The following is a 17,540-nucleotide window of genomic DNA, read 5'->3' as shown; positions in this document are numbered from 1 at the left end:
TAGAGAGATTCTGGGAAGTGAAGGACAGAGTAGCCATATGGTAGTCCCACAGCCAGAGAACTGCGCCTCCTTTTCCGCAGCTGCACTTGATGGCAAGGTAGAGAACTAATGGATGCTATAAATCAATAAAACACAGAGATATATTTTATTTTGAACCAAAAGTTAAAATTTTATTTGGAATATCAATATACCAAAAAAAATAAAAATAAAAACTTCCTTTTATGTAGTGAAATAGCCATTTGAAAATGGTAAAATAAAGATATTTCTCATACTATTCTCTTCTAGTTATTGTACATGTATTTAAGTTTTTTTCTTTTTTTTTTCTTTTTTCTCTGAATAGAAATCTATCTTGAGCTTTATGGCTCCAAAAAGCCTAAAGCATGTAGTGGCTCTTTTGAGAAAGCAGATAAGTCAATCAGAGCTGTGTTTTTCAGCAGACAGGCCTGTTTGAAGCTGTCCAGGACCAGACAGAAGTGAGACTTCTCAGGAAGGCCATTATTTCAGGAGAAGATTGTTTAATATCCATTGGGAAAGACATTCTAACCCCACTTCCTCTATGGGGAGAAATGCAGCGTTTTATTGAGTGTTATGATGCATTGGGGAGGCCCTGGGTCCCCTGAGCTGTAGAGTACTTGTGCAGATCTGAGTGTATTTGTGTTTGGGCAGTTGGTTTAAGAAATCAAATCCTACTCTGTGGTTTTGCTCCACTAGACAAAAAGGTCTGTAACAAGGCACTGATCCTGCCCTTGCCTCTCTAAGCAAAAGGTTTCTAAGCTGCATTGACTGCAATGGAGCATTTATGATTGCAGGATCAGGGACTTGTCCTTTAGTTTGATTTTAATAAAATAAACAGAATGAAAAACGTATTGAAACAAAACAGTAGAAACACTTGGACAACTCTGAATCATAATTTTTGCCTTTTAGAGGGTTCATTGATGCCAGGCAGGAAAATATGGCAAAGGACTGATGCCAGGGCCTGAGGGGTGCCCTGAGTGGGGCGTCTTTGCCATTGACTAAACATAATGGGATTCAGGTCTTGCATCACCCATTGGAGCTGGGCTGTTACGGCTGGACCAAAGCGTACTGAAGTCACTGGGCATCTCACCAGTGAGCTCACCTTCAGTAGGCATTGGACCAGGCCCTGAGCTTATGTAGTATGGGTTGCAGTCTGCTTATATTTCTCCCTCTATCAAAGCCATTTTTATTACTTACCATAAAGTATAGCTATAATTTGTATATAAACATATTATGCTTCTGTTATCCTGAAGTACAGGACAGAAAGCAAACGCTATTCTTGACATATTGTATTGCACTAGTATGTTTGTATCTGGCACCTGCTTACAAAGACTTCTGTTCCACAGCCACAGTAAAGGGTGTCTTATGCTCATTGTTACTTAAAAACCACCCGAACAGCGATCTCTGAGGCATCATTTTTTTCAAGTAAAACATTCCCCCGAGCTTTTGCTTTTAGTAGAGAAAGACAACATACACTCAGGCCTTGAAGTTCACAAACTGTTAAACTGTGAATCTTCATCTGAACAGACCCATGCTGTCACTTAGGGGGCAACTGCGTAATTAGCTTCCTGCAAAATGCCCCAGGAGGGGCTCTTTCACTCAGCCTTACTCCAGCAGCCACCACATGCTGGGCACTGGTATATACAACCTGCCTTCCCTCATCTTAAAAAGGAATATAGATGTGATAATTTAGTAGAGCTAGTACCTGAGCTCTTGGCCAGAAAATACTCTCTCTTGGGATAAGGAATAGCTCGCCTTTGTCGTCTCTCCTGTATCTTGCATTCAACACATTATTCCTACTACTCTGTTTGGTTTCTTTGAGTGATTCCATTTGCATGCTCAGGCCCCTTATCTTGTAAGTAAACACTTCTATTAGTTTACCGTGAAATTCTGGTGAGAGATCGTTTTTGGAACCAGTCACTCTTACATGTTATCAGTGAGCCCAGACAGAAATCATTTGTGACTTAGATATAGAAAAGGTTTGTAAGAGTGCGGCTTGTTGGTTTTTTTTATTTTTTTCCCCTCACCATAGGCACAATTTAAAGAAGTTTCAAAATAACCAAATTTTTGATTTTTCATTAACTAGCTGAAAATACTTTCCTTGAACTGTCACTACATAGAAATATTCTTCAGGAAGAACCAAATTCTGCTCTTAGCTGCCTCGGTTCACATCTATTCCAACCTTACTGTTTTCATTTCAATACACTGGACTAATGCCTCAGAACACAAAATACAGACTTCAGCACTGGCAGACTGACCTTATTCTCAATATAACCTTCCTGACTTTAATGGTGAGCCCCCTAACAGTGTTCCCAGTGTTTGTAGTTGGTGTCAAAGGTCCCATAATGTTTGATACTTTAATAAAGTTTGAGTTCCCAAAAATGTGTGTGAATACAACACAATTACAGCATTATTTAAAATAATAAGGGGAAAAACAGATTCTGGTAATGAACAGAAATAGTTGAAAGTGTGAACTTTAGGCTCAAACTACGGGAAATAAATAGGACCCAATTAGCTGTGTTTAAAGCTTGTGACTAATAGGTTAGAACAACTGGAGTATTATAGAGTTGTCATTAGGTTAGGATTGACTGGCTCAGTGCTTAAAAACACATGAGTGTGTTACATATGGTGTCTAAATATTGTGCATGCATTTTTCCCTTTTTTTTTAAGGGGAAAAAGAAAGAAAACCAGTGTATGTTGGTTTTGGTCTTACCCTCAATTGCTTTAATGTCAAATACCACATTTGAATCCAGTGGAAAACCTCAGAGGAAAAGCCCTATAGTATAGCAGGACAGGACCTGTGTAAACACATCTATGATATGCCATCTCATGAAGTAAGTGACAGTGTGACGGTCGATTTCCAGTGTGACAGTAAACGTACCCTAATTTACCACTATCCTGTAAGTGTCTGATCTTGCTGCCCCTTCCTTACAGGAATGCTTGACCACAGACTAGTCGCTCCCCCAGGACTCCCACTGAAGCGAGTGACTGAGTTCCTTTTGGCCACCGGGGTGCATCTGCACTGCATTTTGAGGAGGCCACTCAGGCTGTTTTCAGCACAGGAGCCGCTTCCCGAGCAGTAAAGAAGGAGCCTGAGAGACGGGTCCTCCGAGGCGCGCAGCTCTGTGCAGCGCCGGGTGTCCGCACTGGCGGTGCACGCGCCACCGGCACGGCCCCGGCTTGCAGAGAGGGGCACAACAGGGAGTGCGCTGAGGTCACGGCGGCTGATGAGTCGCCTCCTGAAAACAGTACAGATGGACCCTTGAGGGCTTTAGAAGAATGAGCGAGTGAAATTCTTGCTCCACTGAAGTCAGTGTTGGCATGGCTTAGCATTTCTGTCCAGTATGCACTTTTTTTTTTCCTCTTGTGCAATTAAGCAAAATGGTGTGTGAAGCACGGTGGGTCATTTGCACGCTTGTTAGCGGCCCATCCCATTTTCTGCCTATGTGAAACTTAGGCTGCATGTCTTTATCTAGATGTGGTCTTGCTTCTTATTTGTAAAGTTTACTGGGCTTTTAAGTCATTAGCCTTAAGCTTCAGATTACAGCAGATGCGTAATACAGTTCCTTCCCCTCCACTCAGACAGGAGGAGCTGGGACACACCGGCTCTACTGAAACCACAGTAAGCAAGTCCGCCACTGACTTCGCGGGGTCCAAGATTTCAGCTCCAGCTTCAGCTCCACACGTGGATCAATTTCAACCACTTTTGGTTTATTTCAGAGACCTAAGACACACAGAACTGAGAGTCTAAATGGCACCATGGTGGGCTTCTACCAACGCCGCTGCTATAACTGTACTCGACTCTAATTTTGCCTTTTCCATTCTTCATTAGTCTGCTTCTTAACCAGGGCAAAATTAAGAAGGAGGAAAAAGGCTTATTGAGCATTATAATTATCTACTACCAAGCTGTATAACAAAATAGTTTACATATTTAGTTGGTTTTGTCTAATATTTCCATGTATACAGTAGTCCTATTAATGAATAGCATATCTTCATTACTGAATATCACATTTTGCTATTTGTTGTGTACCATCAAATAACATTAGCACATCAATAACTTAAATAACACAAATGTAAACGTATTTTCTGCTTCTTATAATTATGATTTTAGCCTACAAAGGCTTTTGGATCTGTTAAGACCATTCACATAATATGGAATGTAACTTTATTTGTTTTTCTTTTGTGTATAATGAGACACCGAAAGCCCTTGTCATCTCTTAACAGGATACTAAAGCAGCTCTGTTTCATGAATGACAGCACAATTAAAGCTAAAAATCATAACTAAAAAAACCCCTTTGTACTGTACAATCTCATATTAAAGCAAGATAGATAATGACAATCTTTTGCATTAGCCAGGAAATGTGATTCTCTGCCACTGGGCTTTTTTTTTTTCTTGTTGACAGTTCACATGTGTATATGGGTGTAGTTATAGGTGTGTATATTCTATGCAGAACAGCAGTCCCTATTTTGTTGATCTAGTTCTTCTAATTGTTTAGTTAAACTATCTAACGGATACAATTTAGAATACTACATTAACACATTTAACATCAAGTTTACATACTTGCGTCTTTGAAATACTAGGAACTTTTACACATTTTATTTGGCTTTGTAAGGACTGGAATATTACAGATAATGCAGTCTACTCGTCTTTGAAAGACTATGGCTGTTACCAACTAACTCTCTAAGGTTCAGAGTGAAATACATTTCTCTTTATATCTGTAGCTGACTTGAGAGAAGAGAGTATCTCCTTAAGTCTGATGTTACAGTACAGATTCTGCAGAGATATATGTATATATATTTAATGAAGGATAGTTCTCTCTGGACATTAGAGTTAAGCTGTTGCAGCAAAATTACTCCATTTAGACTAATTTTCTATACAAATCTCAAGAAAAACCTATTCCAAGTATGTTTTGTAGTAGTATCTCCACATGACCAGAGGAGGGCACTTTAAACATCTTTGCACTGCCAGGAGGCAAATGCAGAAGCACAGTGTTATCCAATGTCGCACAGTCCTGCCACGGGTTCCTACCAATGCTGATATTCCTTGTCCTGAAGTTCACAAAAACATAAAATATGTATTGTACCACAGGGCTCTGTTCTGAAAACAGTAGACAGCTATATCACTCTCTTCTCTCTAACTAGGTTTTCTTCTGATTTCCCCCATTTAATTCAGTGTCATTGCAGGTTAATTTGAGATTAACAGATAATTTTAAAAATTGTGTTAGGGGAGTTCTCTCCCTCTCCTTCCTGAACATTCCTCTGCTATTAGCCCCTGGTAATTTAACAGATATTGATTGATTTAACCCTCTATGACATCCTGCTGCAGAAATTTCTTGCCTTTAACTGAAAAATGCACTTGGAACTCTCTGAGATATGTATTGTAACAGTGCATCTTTTCACATTAAACCCTTGTAAAAGTACTGTTGCTCACTACCTTCTGGAAGAGGTGATTGCAGTTTGGATCTGCCCACTTGGCAGAGTACATAGTGGAGAAATCAATCTGTTCGCATTTCCGTTCACGACCACAATGGAGTCAACCACTTTCCATACAGACATTCAAGACATCCTTTTTGTTTTCATTTTGGCTAAAGGCATCAACCCTTTGTGGAAAAGATTTTAATTTTGCAATCCTACTGTTATCATAGATTTTTTTTTGTCACCTCTCTGCTTTGTTTTGTTCCAGTTTAATGCTGAAAAATTATTAGAAAGGATATAGAAATTGTTTTTTTTTAAATAAAAGTCACTCTTCCATCCTGGGGAAACACAATGCTTACTTAATATACATTTCTTCCACAACATTATCTCTCTTCTCTTTTCTTCTTTTTTCTTTTTTTTTTCTCTCTGCTTTGCTTTGCTTTCCTTTCTAGAGCAGACAGGTACAAGAAGGAAGATGTCTTTCATCAGCAGTCCTTTGAGATAGAGTAGATTCAGTGAGTCCTCACCATGATAGGATCATAAACTTACTGGGTTAAACCAAGCTAACTTTCCCTAAGCTGCCAAGTTTTAGCTGCACCATACATATATATGTGTTTCCTTGTGCCATTTTCTTTTCTTATAATTTTGTTTTTCTTGATGACCCTGAGCTATGGCTTCCGTCTCGTTTCTACCACTAGTCAGCCTTCCTTGTTTTTCTGGTTTTGCCGATATAGGCCTCAAAGAAAAAATGGCAGAAGAGCACAAAGTAGCTGAGGTACATGAGAGAGGACCAGATGATGTTCTGAACATGGGAATGGCACTGGCCCTGCTGCATCCAGGAGAAGACCAGGTAATTAACTACACAACCGATCAACATCTGAGTGATCTGTGATAAGGTGATGAACATGGCAAACTTGCGTGAGACTCTGAAGCCAGCAGCCCGCAAGGCATAGTAAGAGTACATAACGGCATGTACTCCATAGTTCATGGTCATAAACCAGCCACCGCCAGCCACCATGTCCTTGTAAGAATACCAAGAATAGAGCAACACAGTAATGTGATGGTACCAGTGCAAGAAGATGAGCTTCTGTTTCCTAAGAATAATGAATATTGTATCTCCTGTAACAAAAAAAGGAGGGGAGGAAATCAGAAACATATTGAACAATTCCACAGTTACTGAATTCTGCAATGCTTTCTTCCTTTTGCTGTCATTTGAGTATACATTATTTTGGAGCACGAAAAACAACCTCAGCTCTTGAACTCAGAGCCTGTCTGATCTGAAATCCAACCTGGCCCTTTTAATCTCTGTACAATCGTGGGTAAACAAAGTATCTACGTTTTTCTGCATGGATAGCTCCTGCATGAAAACTCCATAGGTTTAACCGACAGCCATTTATTATAAACGTAACTGGGAAAGTCTGCAGTCAGGTAGATGAGTGTGTGTGTATTATCCTTGACCATGTGATTGTCCATTATATATCGTGACTAGAAGAGAAATGCAATTTCAATAGAGAGTAGACAACTAAAGAGTAAGCAGCACAGTGTCCCTTAAGTTATGATGTCCAGATTTAAGTCAGCATTTCCAAAAATGAATATCTAAATGTAGCAACTAATAGTCTCATTAGAACTACAAATAAAAATGATTTGATTTCTAGAAATGAGGATTTTCTTTTAGGGTTAATGAAGGTTAAAGATCCTTAGTAACTTTGAGGCAGAGCTTAAAGTAAAATGTTGGGCCCCTACGTTAAAAATGCAGTCAAAAAATGTACAAATCCGTGCTAGTGGAGAGAGATGCAATCTACCAAATGAATCAAAAAGTTTTTTGTTATACCTTTCGGTGAGAAAGTGTATCATTTTGTCACTGCAACGAGAAAGTCAAGAACTGATGAGCACTGCGATGTAACTCTAGGCCGAGATTATTTCAAACAATTAATTATTATGGATGTTACCTTTTACTTAGGTGTCTAACTTAAGCATTTTTATTTCTTCCGCTGTTAAACAGAGAAGTGTGCACATGCTGCATGTGTATAGATTTGAAACTTTCTTTAATGCTGACTCATATGGGAATAAACAAGAATTAGTGAGAGAGTGAACAAATTTGCCTGGCAGATTTAAATCAAATGCATATCTCAACTGAACCTATTTCAAAATAACAGAGCCTTATGAGTTACTATGCAAAAAGCTATTGCATATGCAGCCTACATTATTGAAAAGTACGCAATTACCAGCAACAACTATTCTGGAAGCAAATTTGGTTTATGTTGAAATGTTACATATTCTTCTCTACAAATCCAACGTACTATAGTAGAAAAGTAAGTTTTATTCCTGTCTTTTTCATCCTTTTGCTTCTCTTAATTGCATGGAGCATCTCAATTAGATATAATATGCATTTATGCATGCTTCTTATTTTCTGTTCTTATAGACCCCGTGATTCCAAAAAGACCACCAAGGTTTGAATCTGGTGCCTTATTTCTACACATATGTACCTCTGAAAATCCAGATCATGAACATTAATGATGGGGGAAAACAAAATTGCTTTGTCTGCACAAGGTCTTCAATAAGCCATAATGCTTCTGTTCACTTCATTAGCTGCAAGATGTTGACTCATATTTTCATAAATAATCATATGTTCATTTATTGTTGACCTGTAGTTTTAGCTGATGTTTTCCAGTTTTAACAAAACTAAGTATTAGTATTTTTGCAGTAATTTAAGCAGCTGGAAACCAAAGGATTCTGACACAGCAAGATAACTGGTGTTTGTTTCTTTACAGTTTTTATGTTGATGAATTGCTATCCTGTAATTTGCTGAATCAAATTCTCTGCAGAAAGAAAAAGCCCTATTTTTGCTGTATATTTGCACATAGTGAATTCTGCAGGGCTTTGTGGTTTGAGTAAGGGCATCCTCAGAAGTGAAAGCTGGAGGACTGCTCAAATACTGCCTCCTTTCTCCCATTAAAATAATCCTTTCTTACACACTAATAAGCCATGCAATGACAACACATACAGGCTAGTCATTAAGTTGGCTTTGGCAAGCATATCATTTGTATGCTTACAAACGAAAATGTTGGAGAGACAGCAATTTATAAAAATCTGTATCATACTGGAATCAAGACAGCAAAAACTAGGGATAGTATGGCAAATCGTTTTTTATTTGGAGGAAGCGGAGAGCCACAGCTTTCAAGGTTTAGAGATGAAACACATTACTGTTCATAATTGTAGGACTACACACATATTTAAGGACAAACACTTCAGAACTGAGACAGAATCTGACTTTAAGCTTCTCGCTGAAATAGCTGCTGTATCCTGCCCTTCACTTTTGTATCCAGTCCATCACAGGATGAGTGACTGCAGATAACGCTACTCATGTTTGTCTGTAATCACTGACAGCTTCAGAAACGATCAGACAGGCCTAGGTAATGCTGAAGGCTATACCAACATATTCTGTGTTGTGGGATGAAGATACATCACAAAATTTTTGTGGCAAGCAAAAGCGATGTAATATTCCCTCCATGTTAGCATCATGGCCATTGAGTTGACTGGTGCCTTAGGCCTGAACCTGGCACCTACAGAGCTAAAGTGCGAACTCGTGTAACAGCAGACCCCCAGCTAGCAGCAATGCTAGACTCATATCTCCTGCTACAGACAGAGGAGGGCTAACAAACAGAGTAATAAAGCGCATGAAATTTACTTGCTGGCAGGCTCAGGTATAAAATGGAGGGGGTACATATCCCTGGCAGACTGTTGCAGAACTGAAAAAAATCTCTGGAATTCAAAATATAAATTTAACTGCTATTTCCTGATGGAGCCTTCTTATTAGCTTTTCCTGGTTTTCATTCTTCCCACAGGCCTTGTTCTATGGGGAACGACAAAAATCCTCAACCCATGGCCACTTACAGATGAATACAGCAAGTAGAGCTGAAGCTCTGAGAAGGAATGGCAAAGCCTTTTGCCACATATATGATGCCTCCCTATTTTGAATCAGTGGCTGATATCCACTTGTGGCTACACATAGCTAAAATCTGTGGCTGATGGGCAGGCTATCTATAAATGTATTAAAGAGTTTTGAGCTGAGGTCCTCAATCTTCAAATATACTGCAGCTTAGCTAACTTCACATTTGAGGACTCGGACCTACATGTTGTGTCACTTGAAACTAGCACCTTCCTAGGTATGCTGACAGATATTGTACTGCTAAGAGAAAGCTCAGAAAGTTGAGCTGTAATTTCAGCTTTGAAGGTGTATCTAAACAAAGTACTCTTTGCAGACTTTATCTGAGCAACCTGGAGTATATTCAGTGGCCATAACACCTCTGAGAATTCACTGCGTAAATAGTGCTGCCAATGGAGGGACTTTTATCTCTGCTAAATTGTTTTTAAGACGCAGTCTAGAAACAATGACAAAGACCTAGCTATTTTCAGGATGACTGGCTGAGAGGCAACGGAGAAAGAGCATTGAGCTTGATGGCATCTTCAGAATGGTCTCTTCATTGTACTTAAGTGAGCCTCACCTCAGAGACACTGTGGCACAGTGAAGATCCTGATCTGCTCACCTCCAAGTCGTTTCTCAGAGCTTTTGGGCTAGTGTCCACCTGGGACTTGTGTACATGCTTCTCCTCTGCATGAAGGTGCTAGGGAGGGGGTATAGACCACATCACTCTTACCTATTGACTGTCCTGCTGTGTATCATCCTGTACAGTTTATTCCTGTACTGGGTTAAACCTTTTCTCACCTGAATTAAAACTGCACTAGTACAGTAAATTAATAAAGGGGCTGAGAATGATCTCATTCAACTGCTCATTGCTCTAACTTCAGCCAAGTTGGACTTAATCTCTATAAACTAAAATATGCAGAGTTGGTTTTATTTACTTAGTTTTTCTAAGACTGAAAACAGGTTTCAGCAGCAAGTTCTCAAGTTCCCCGCACAAACATTTCTGCTTTAAATATGCATGCTGAGGGAAAGAGAGAGAAGGTACTCACCTAGTTCAGGTGCTTTGCTTAGCACAAATGCATATGCCCAAAATTTGCTGACAGGTCCATTGTAAAAACTCTGGTCACACACTGACTGCTTCAGGCCTTTGGTCATCAAAATGTACAGCATATAAGCACCAGTTCGAACAGCACCGAATATACTTTAAAATACAAAGAGAAAATGAAGAAAGTTCAGCAGGTGCATCACATCTGCATGTCATCATTTCAAATATTTATAATAAAAAACTCATAAACGTGCTGAAGGAGTAACAGTTTGAGCCAGCCTTAAAACTGGAGTAACTCCACTGGTTTCTAGGAAGTTCTTCTGAATTCACATTTGTAAATTGGAACTGTAGTAGTATCCCCTGGCGAAAATATGGAACAGTAACATCAGTGTTTTTTATTTCATTACTACAGGGATGATTCTTCAGTTATCAGGAGCAGTAGGGGTTATCAACTTCAGCTGAGAATAACTTGCATAGTTTTGCTGCTGATGGCTGGAAGGTTACAAGAAATGAGTTAATAAACAGTTGTCACCAGCACAGGACAAATTCCCTCTTCTGATAGCCTCAGTTTTACCTTGTCTCTCTCTGTGCTTGTTACACCCACAAGAGCCCTGAGCAGACAGAAACCAGGTAGGACACACAGACTTTGGCGGGGAATTTGGTTTAGGGCTGGAGTTTCAGATGACTGTGGTCTTGGTGCCTGTTCTGACTTTGTGTTTTATCTCTTAACAAGTCATTGCTCACAGAGGAACTGACTGGCTGAACTCACTCACAATAAGCACTGATTCACCCTCACCTCATCAAGGACAGGTGGAAGGTAATGGTGTTCTTATCTCCCCTATAACTGCTCTGTGCTCCTGTCCTATTCATGAGTCCTTGCTCCGTCTTGGTGCTTTTCACAACAATCTCACAGCAGCAAGCAAACCACACCACCTAAAATGGATGTATGCAGATACACGTGGACAATACAAGTTACCATTTATGCAAGATAAGTGAAATAAGGAAGAATTGTAGATTCTCCATCATTTGTTCTTTCCTTGTTAAGCTCATATCTTTAAAAAAGTGTGTTTTAAAATCATCAAGGTAGCCTCAAAATTTGAGGCCTATGGCAGTTCTTACGGCATTTGGTCAGACTAGGTGGTTCAAGCGAGCCTGCTGAGCTCAAAATCACTGATCAATGTTTTTTATGTTATTTGCATAAGGTTTTTAGATTTCCAGACCTACTGCACTGACATACCCGATCAAACCTGACTGACGCTAAGGAGCAATGCACTTCCCTTGCTCCTGTCCACCGGAGGCAGCTCTGTAATGGGGTGCAGTACCATGCAGCTCTGGTGTTCTTTAGGCTTTACCAAAAGCACCACATTTGGGGCTCTGCAGCCTCCTCACACATGGGGAGAAATGTTGACTCCTGACTTCTGCACTGTTACATTTTGATGCACGAGGTTTGATCATTCCATCAGGAAATTCCTACCAACACTAAACATTGTTTAGGTTTCCTAAGAATCTATCATCACCAGCTGCTATTTGTATTATGGCATTTCCTCATGGGCTCTATTGCCAGATGAGTTCTCATGTGCTATGTGCAAACCAAAAAGATATCATTCCATGGTACATGTTTATGGATTTCAGGAGTTTAGATGAGGCTGCATTTCCCATTAGCACTGCCCAAAGCAATGTATATATCTGCAGATTCAGGCAACACAGCACCTTCAGTCTCTTACATATATTTTGGATTCATCCATCCCTGCGAACAAAAGAAAAACTGCAGTATTCTTAGCACCTGTGCAGTCTACAGCGCATCTTTTCCATGTAGGGCTCTCCTCTCCTAGAACTGCTCTCTCAGCATGCTTTTCTCATGTCTTTCTGGGACTGGTCCTTTTAACTCGGCAGAGACTGGCTGCCACAGCCTGTAGTTAGTGTTGTGAAACTAGGTGGAACTTGCTCTATGTATTCTCTCTAGCATTGAACACATGCTCTGTGTTCTTGGGAGTTGCATTTCTCACTCCCAGGACAACAGGCAATTCTGACAGAGACGTGATCTGATCACTTCCTGAAGCACTAAACTCAACCTGGCCAGGGCAGGCTGCTTCTTGCTCTTGTGTTTTGGGTGGTGGCAAAACTGGGTGGAGGAAGATCAGGCAGAATATCTAATGATGCGCAGTCAGTAATCTAGTTCTCCCATTAGCAAATTCCTCCATGCTGACATTAAAATAGGAGAAAAGAGGAAATTTTAAATTATGAAATCAAATAGCTTCCAGCAGAATGCCTTTCCTCATACAGAAACTGTATTGCTCTTTTAAAAAATCATGGATTATTAAAGTTTTAAAACCAAAGAGGATTCTTTGCCACGAACACAAGCTCGGATGAGAAAAGGACTGGTTTAAGCAACAGGCAGAACATTGACTTAATTGTAAGTGCTTCAGTGTGACAACCCCTGGATTTAGTCTGGAATGATAACTGAGCTGAAGAGTATTTGCCTTGTGGGGATTACAGTTTCACTTTACTTTCCTTGGGATTACGAGGATGTAATTCTTCCTGTATTTCTGTTTTGCTGCTACTGCAGAGCTCTCCCTGGAGTGTACATGCACACACACACACACTTTTCTTTTCTAGTTATGTTAGCATTTTGTAATTTTATAGCACTGAGGCTTTTTCTGGTTCTGTGATTCTAGAAGAAGTAACTGGCTACTGTTCCACATGGTGTGAGTCAGACTAATCTGAAATTTTTATCAGTAAAAAAAGTCACATTTTGGCGTAATTCATAGAAGGTTTTATAAATAAAGAAGATGGCAAACTGGAAACAACTGATTCAGTTATTCAAATGCATGCCTTCAACAGGTAGCCGTTTATGAGATGTGTTGCATGCCAAAATACTATCTTGCCAATAAGCACACATCACCTGAGGAAAAAAAAATGTTTAACACATGCCTACAAATATGCTTTGGACCCAGACAGACAGAATCTGCTTTTTGTGCCTCCACCACTTATCTCATTCATTCTGTAAGGTAAGCTCAACTAACAAATTTATCTCTTGCAAAGACATGATGTGCTGCAGAGTGATGATACTGCTTGCTCAGTAAATCACTTCCGCTTCATTTTGTCCTCGCCCTGCTCTTGCTGTAGCTATTGTGAGGCACTGAAACGAACTGCTTACCAAAGCAGTCTGCCTAGTGGGAACCATCCACAGGGATTTTAGCAGTAAGGTTGCAGTGAATTACTGTACAATTACAGCCTTTTGCAGCTAGAGAGACTGATCAGAAACACACTGCACCGGCTAATGCTGCTTTCTCATCTGTTCAGACTCAAAATGCCCTACATTCTTTTCCCTCCAGGCAGTGACTTCTCTGGTAGACTAACTGATGTCCAACTGCTATTCTAGTGCCCATATTATGATCAAAATGCATCAGTGAGTGAAATACAATTAATACTGAGCTTATTTTCATATTAGGGTCTCAAGACACACCACATTTACGGATAAGGAGCATAAGACTTTTGAAAGGAAAGCATTTTAGAAGAAGGGAGACTGAGCCACAGGGAGCTAACTGATGTTACAGAGCAAGACAGAGGTAGACACTAGCAACTGAATCCTATTTACTACTTGAAGTTTCCTCCATGGTACGTAGCAGAAGGAAGTGAGGCCCTTGTTTCTGAGAAGACTGAAAACTTTCCACCAAATGGAAACTAATACTGTTCTGAATGTAAATGAGGTAAATAAAAAATATGTTAGCTACGGGTTACAAGTTCAAAGTGGGATATCTTTAATTTTTAAAGCATCCCATCATGCGTTGTAAACTGTGCATACATGACACCACCAGAGAGCAGCAGGGAGCCCACAGACAGCGAGACCACGCTATTCCCTGCGAGTGCAGGGAAACACAAGGATTTCAAGCAGAGCCTGCGTTACTCAAAGGCGCAGGTTATTTAACACTGGCACCAAACAGAGGAGCTCAGCTGGTTTGACCAGTCTCTGAGGTGTCAGACTACCCCTTATTCATAGGTGTGTTGGGGTAAGACAGGCACCGAGCCCATCAAGCACCTAGTTGTGGTGCTCCCAAGGTGTCCAGGTCCAGCTCTAAGCCCAGAGGGCCTGGCTGGAAGAATTAAGAAATTTTACTTCTGCCTCAGCCTGCTTCTGCAGCGATTCAGGGGAGCCTCAGCCTGTGAGTCAGTGCGTGCCTGCCGCGCTCACGGAGCCACTGGAGAGTGCGCTGTCCCCGTGAAACCCGAATGGCACAAACTCCCCTCGCGGGAGAGTAAACATTCCCCACTGAGATCGGCTTACTCGCAGAGTTACACACGTCAGCCTGCTGCCTTCTTTGCTATACCAGTTATGAGAAAAAGGCAGGCAGGCTTTTTTTCTTTTTAGCACACAAAATATTTACAGAGGAAGCTTTCTGAATTAGAAAGAAACGTTTAAAGGTCAGGAGCTAAAGAATGTGGAACTTTTTAAAACTTCTTTTGTGATAAATCAAATTTCATTCATTTTTAAGGTCCAGTGAATTCATTGGTCATCTCGAGTTTCCTTTCCACTTCTAAAAAGCTTGTTTCTTAACAAAATAAAATGGCCTTTCTGTGCCCTGTGGATTTAAAACCTGCAGTCCTTATAAAAGAGCAACAAGTTGCAGTGCTAGTGATGTGGAACACGAACGCTGGCTACACTAATACCTCTCAGTCTGACAGGTCAGCATGGCACGATGCTTTGAAAAAAGGCTTTGAGAAATCAGTTGCTGTAAAAAGACAGAACATTTCTGGGCTTAGCTGAGCAACCGAAAACATATAAAATATGAACAGATACCGGAAAAAAATGTGCAGAGAAAGCATCTGTAAGAAAACAACTCTCCGAACTAAGTTTCTAAAAAAAGAAATGCAGCTGAAGCTACCTTTGTTAGCTAGCTCTGAAGTCCCCAACTGGGAATTGCCCCTGAGTCTGAGTTAGTAAAGAAGCTCAGACGGATGCTCAGGACATTACAAGTGCTATGTGCCAATGTGGGCCCATCTCCACGTAAAGGAACTACTGGCCTCACATTGTACAGCCTTGTTTGCCTGTTGTGTGTTATTAATTCCTAAAAACAACTTCATAAAAAGACAATAATCTTGCATTGTTATAGGTATTTTATAGTTCTTTGAGAGTACTTTCTTTTCCTACTGCTAAGTGCAAGCTTCTTTCAGATCATTCTTCCCTTCTGTAGGCCCGTGAAACGTGGCCCGAGAGCACCAAGGGATCAGGGGATTGACCCTGCCTGAGCAGGAGGGTTGGACTAGATGATCTCCAGAGTCCCTTCCAACCTCAACCATTCTGTGATTCTGTGATTCAGCAGGTACCAGACAGACGGCGCAGTAGCGGTAGGACGGGATGATAACTTTCTGAAGAAACCGATGGATTATGTTGCCTGAAATCAAACTGTTTGCAAGAGGTTTCTATCTCCCACAAAAACCTACTTCGACCATGTTAGAAAGAGCAGTAGTTTTGGCTGCCATCAAATGTATAAAAAATATCTAATTTTATTAATTGCCTTTCTTCCAGTTTCCCCAGGATATGGCTGAAGTGAGGATAATCTCTCTTTAAAAATGAGCTCCCCCAAAAAGGGGATGTCCAAGTTAAAGTGGTTTTCTGGGTGATATATAATGAAGAAAAAGATAATACAGCCTGGACTGTGTTGACTAGAATTATGGATCAACAGTCTGGTGATTTTTACTGGTTACTGGGCACTTAGTTAAAATATATTGCTTTAAATCCTTTTGTGGGTAGACTTACCAGATTGTTCTAAGACTGGGGAAGAATTAAAAGCCTGACAATATTTAACATTTCAAGGGTCTATATGATGAAAAACGACATTCATTCCCTTGCAGGGAGGGGACTGCAAGGTATGCCATGAAATATGAACCTGCTGACATATGGAAGCAAAGGGTAACTGAGAAATGCATTTTCTAACTAACTGCCCATCAACTCATAGGTACTTTGGCACATGTTTGCACTGTTTCCCACAAAACTAAGGCAAGTCCTTCGGGCCCCTGTTCTCCACCATGGATATACACATGAACATAGCAAAAGGACAGCAAAACTAATCAGAATTTGCAATTACTTTGCTACAATATATAACACACGGGGTAGTTCTGCTTGTTGCCTGGCTAGATTTCCTTACAACTCTTCCTTCTTTTTCTGAATGAATCACAACTTACTCTTTCCCCCCTCCCAGTGATACACACATTCATCTACATCTAGTCAGCTTTGCCAAGGGAAGGTGGAAGCATTATTAATTTTGCTGGTCAATGTGCAATATGTGATGGTGCAATATAAAGCATATGCTGGATTTTCCAGATGGAATAAATCCTCCAAATAAGAAAAGGAAATAATTAATCCTACGACAGTTTTGATACATAGTGTTATTAGAAGGCTGTCAGACTAACTAAATGTTATTTCAAATGTAAGTCCTGTCTCAGTTTACCTTGATTTTATTCACAGGTAATTCCATTAAATCCTGGGTGGGTTGTATTTAAACAGGCGTAGGAACTCTAGGGTCAATTTAGGCTTATCTGTGATTGCAAACACATGATTTTTTGCAGTATAATGAGAGTTAAACATACTCTACCATGAGAAACCTTAGCTACTTGATCACTAATAAACAGGCAATGACTGAAAGATACCATTTAGCTGTTCAGTGACCTCTATGGAATTAATGGATCTTGTTTTGATCTCAAGGAATTAGTGAGAGTTGTCGTTAAGTTAGTACAATATGATATGTCCTCTAATATCACAGAAAAGCAGCCTAGTGAAAGATCTGGCATTCAAGATCCTAAATGGTCAACGTGACACAAGGACAATATATATGTAATATGTATAATTTACTTCAACTGACTAGGAGAACCAGCTTTATAAGTATACATCTTGTCATTAAAAAATATTTTGCTTAGTCTGTTGAACTGAGGGTTACATTTTCCAAATTAAATGAATCAGCCTATTGGTCAGTGGAAGATACACAGTGATATAGTATTCATCTAATGTACACTGTTGTAAAAGGATAATACTGACTACGTATTCAGTCTTTCTTAACTCTAAGTGTAACATTTATGAGGCATTTTATAAGCATTTAAAAGAGAAGACTTACTAATTATGAGTTACCTTGAAATCCTAGAGAG

At 40.0% G+C, this 17,540-nt stretch overlaps 1 protein-coding gene across 2 annotated transcripts in view; it reads right to left on the bottom strand.

The window, feature by feature from the left end:
• Positions 1 to 289: 289 nt before the first annotated feature.
• ELOVL6 (ELOVL fatty acid elongase 6) overlaps positions 290 to 17,540 on the bottom strand; it is an 80,705-nt gene continuing 63,454 nt past the window's right edge. For both annotated transcript variants that reach the window (XM_062574120.1, XM_062574121.1), the window contains exons 3-4: positions 10,405 to 10,556; positions 290 to 6,549 (exon numbers count right to left, since the gene is read on the bottom strand). In XM_062574120.1, coding sequence (XP_062430104.1) covers positions 6,125 to 6,549; positions 10,405 to 10,556 — 577 coding nt within the window. In that variant the 3' untranslated portion in view covers positions 290 to 6,124. The remainder of the gene's footprint in view (positions 6,550 to 10,404; positions 10,557 to 17,540) is intronic.

The sequence above is a fragment of the Rhea pennata genome, chromosome 4 (genome assembly GCF_028389875.1).
Source record: "Rhea pennata isolate bPtePen1 chromosome 4, bPtePen1.pri, whole genome shotgun sequence".
Lineage (NCBI taxonomy): Eukaryota > Metazoa > Chordata > Aves > Rheiformes > Rheidae > Rhea > Rhea pennata.
This window is presented reverse-complemented; position numbering and strand designations above follow the sequence as displayed.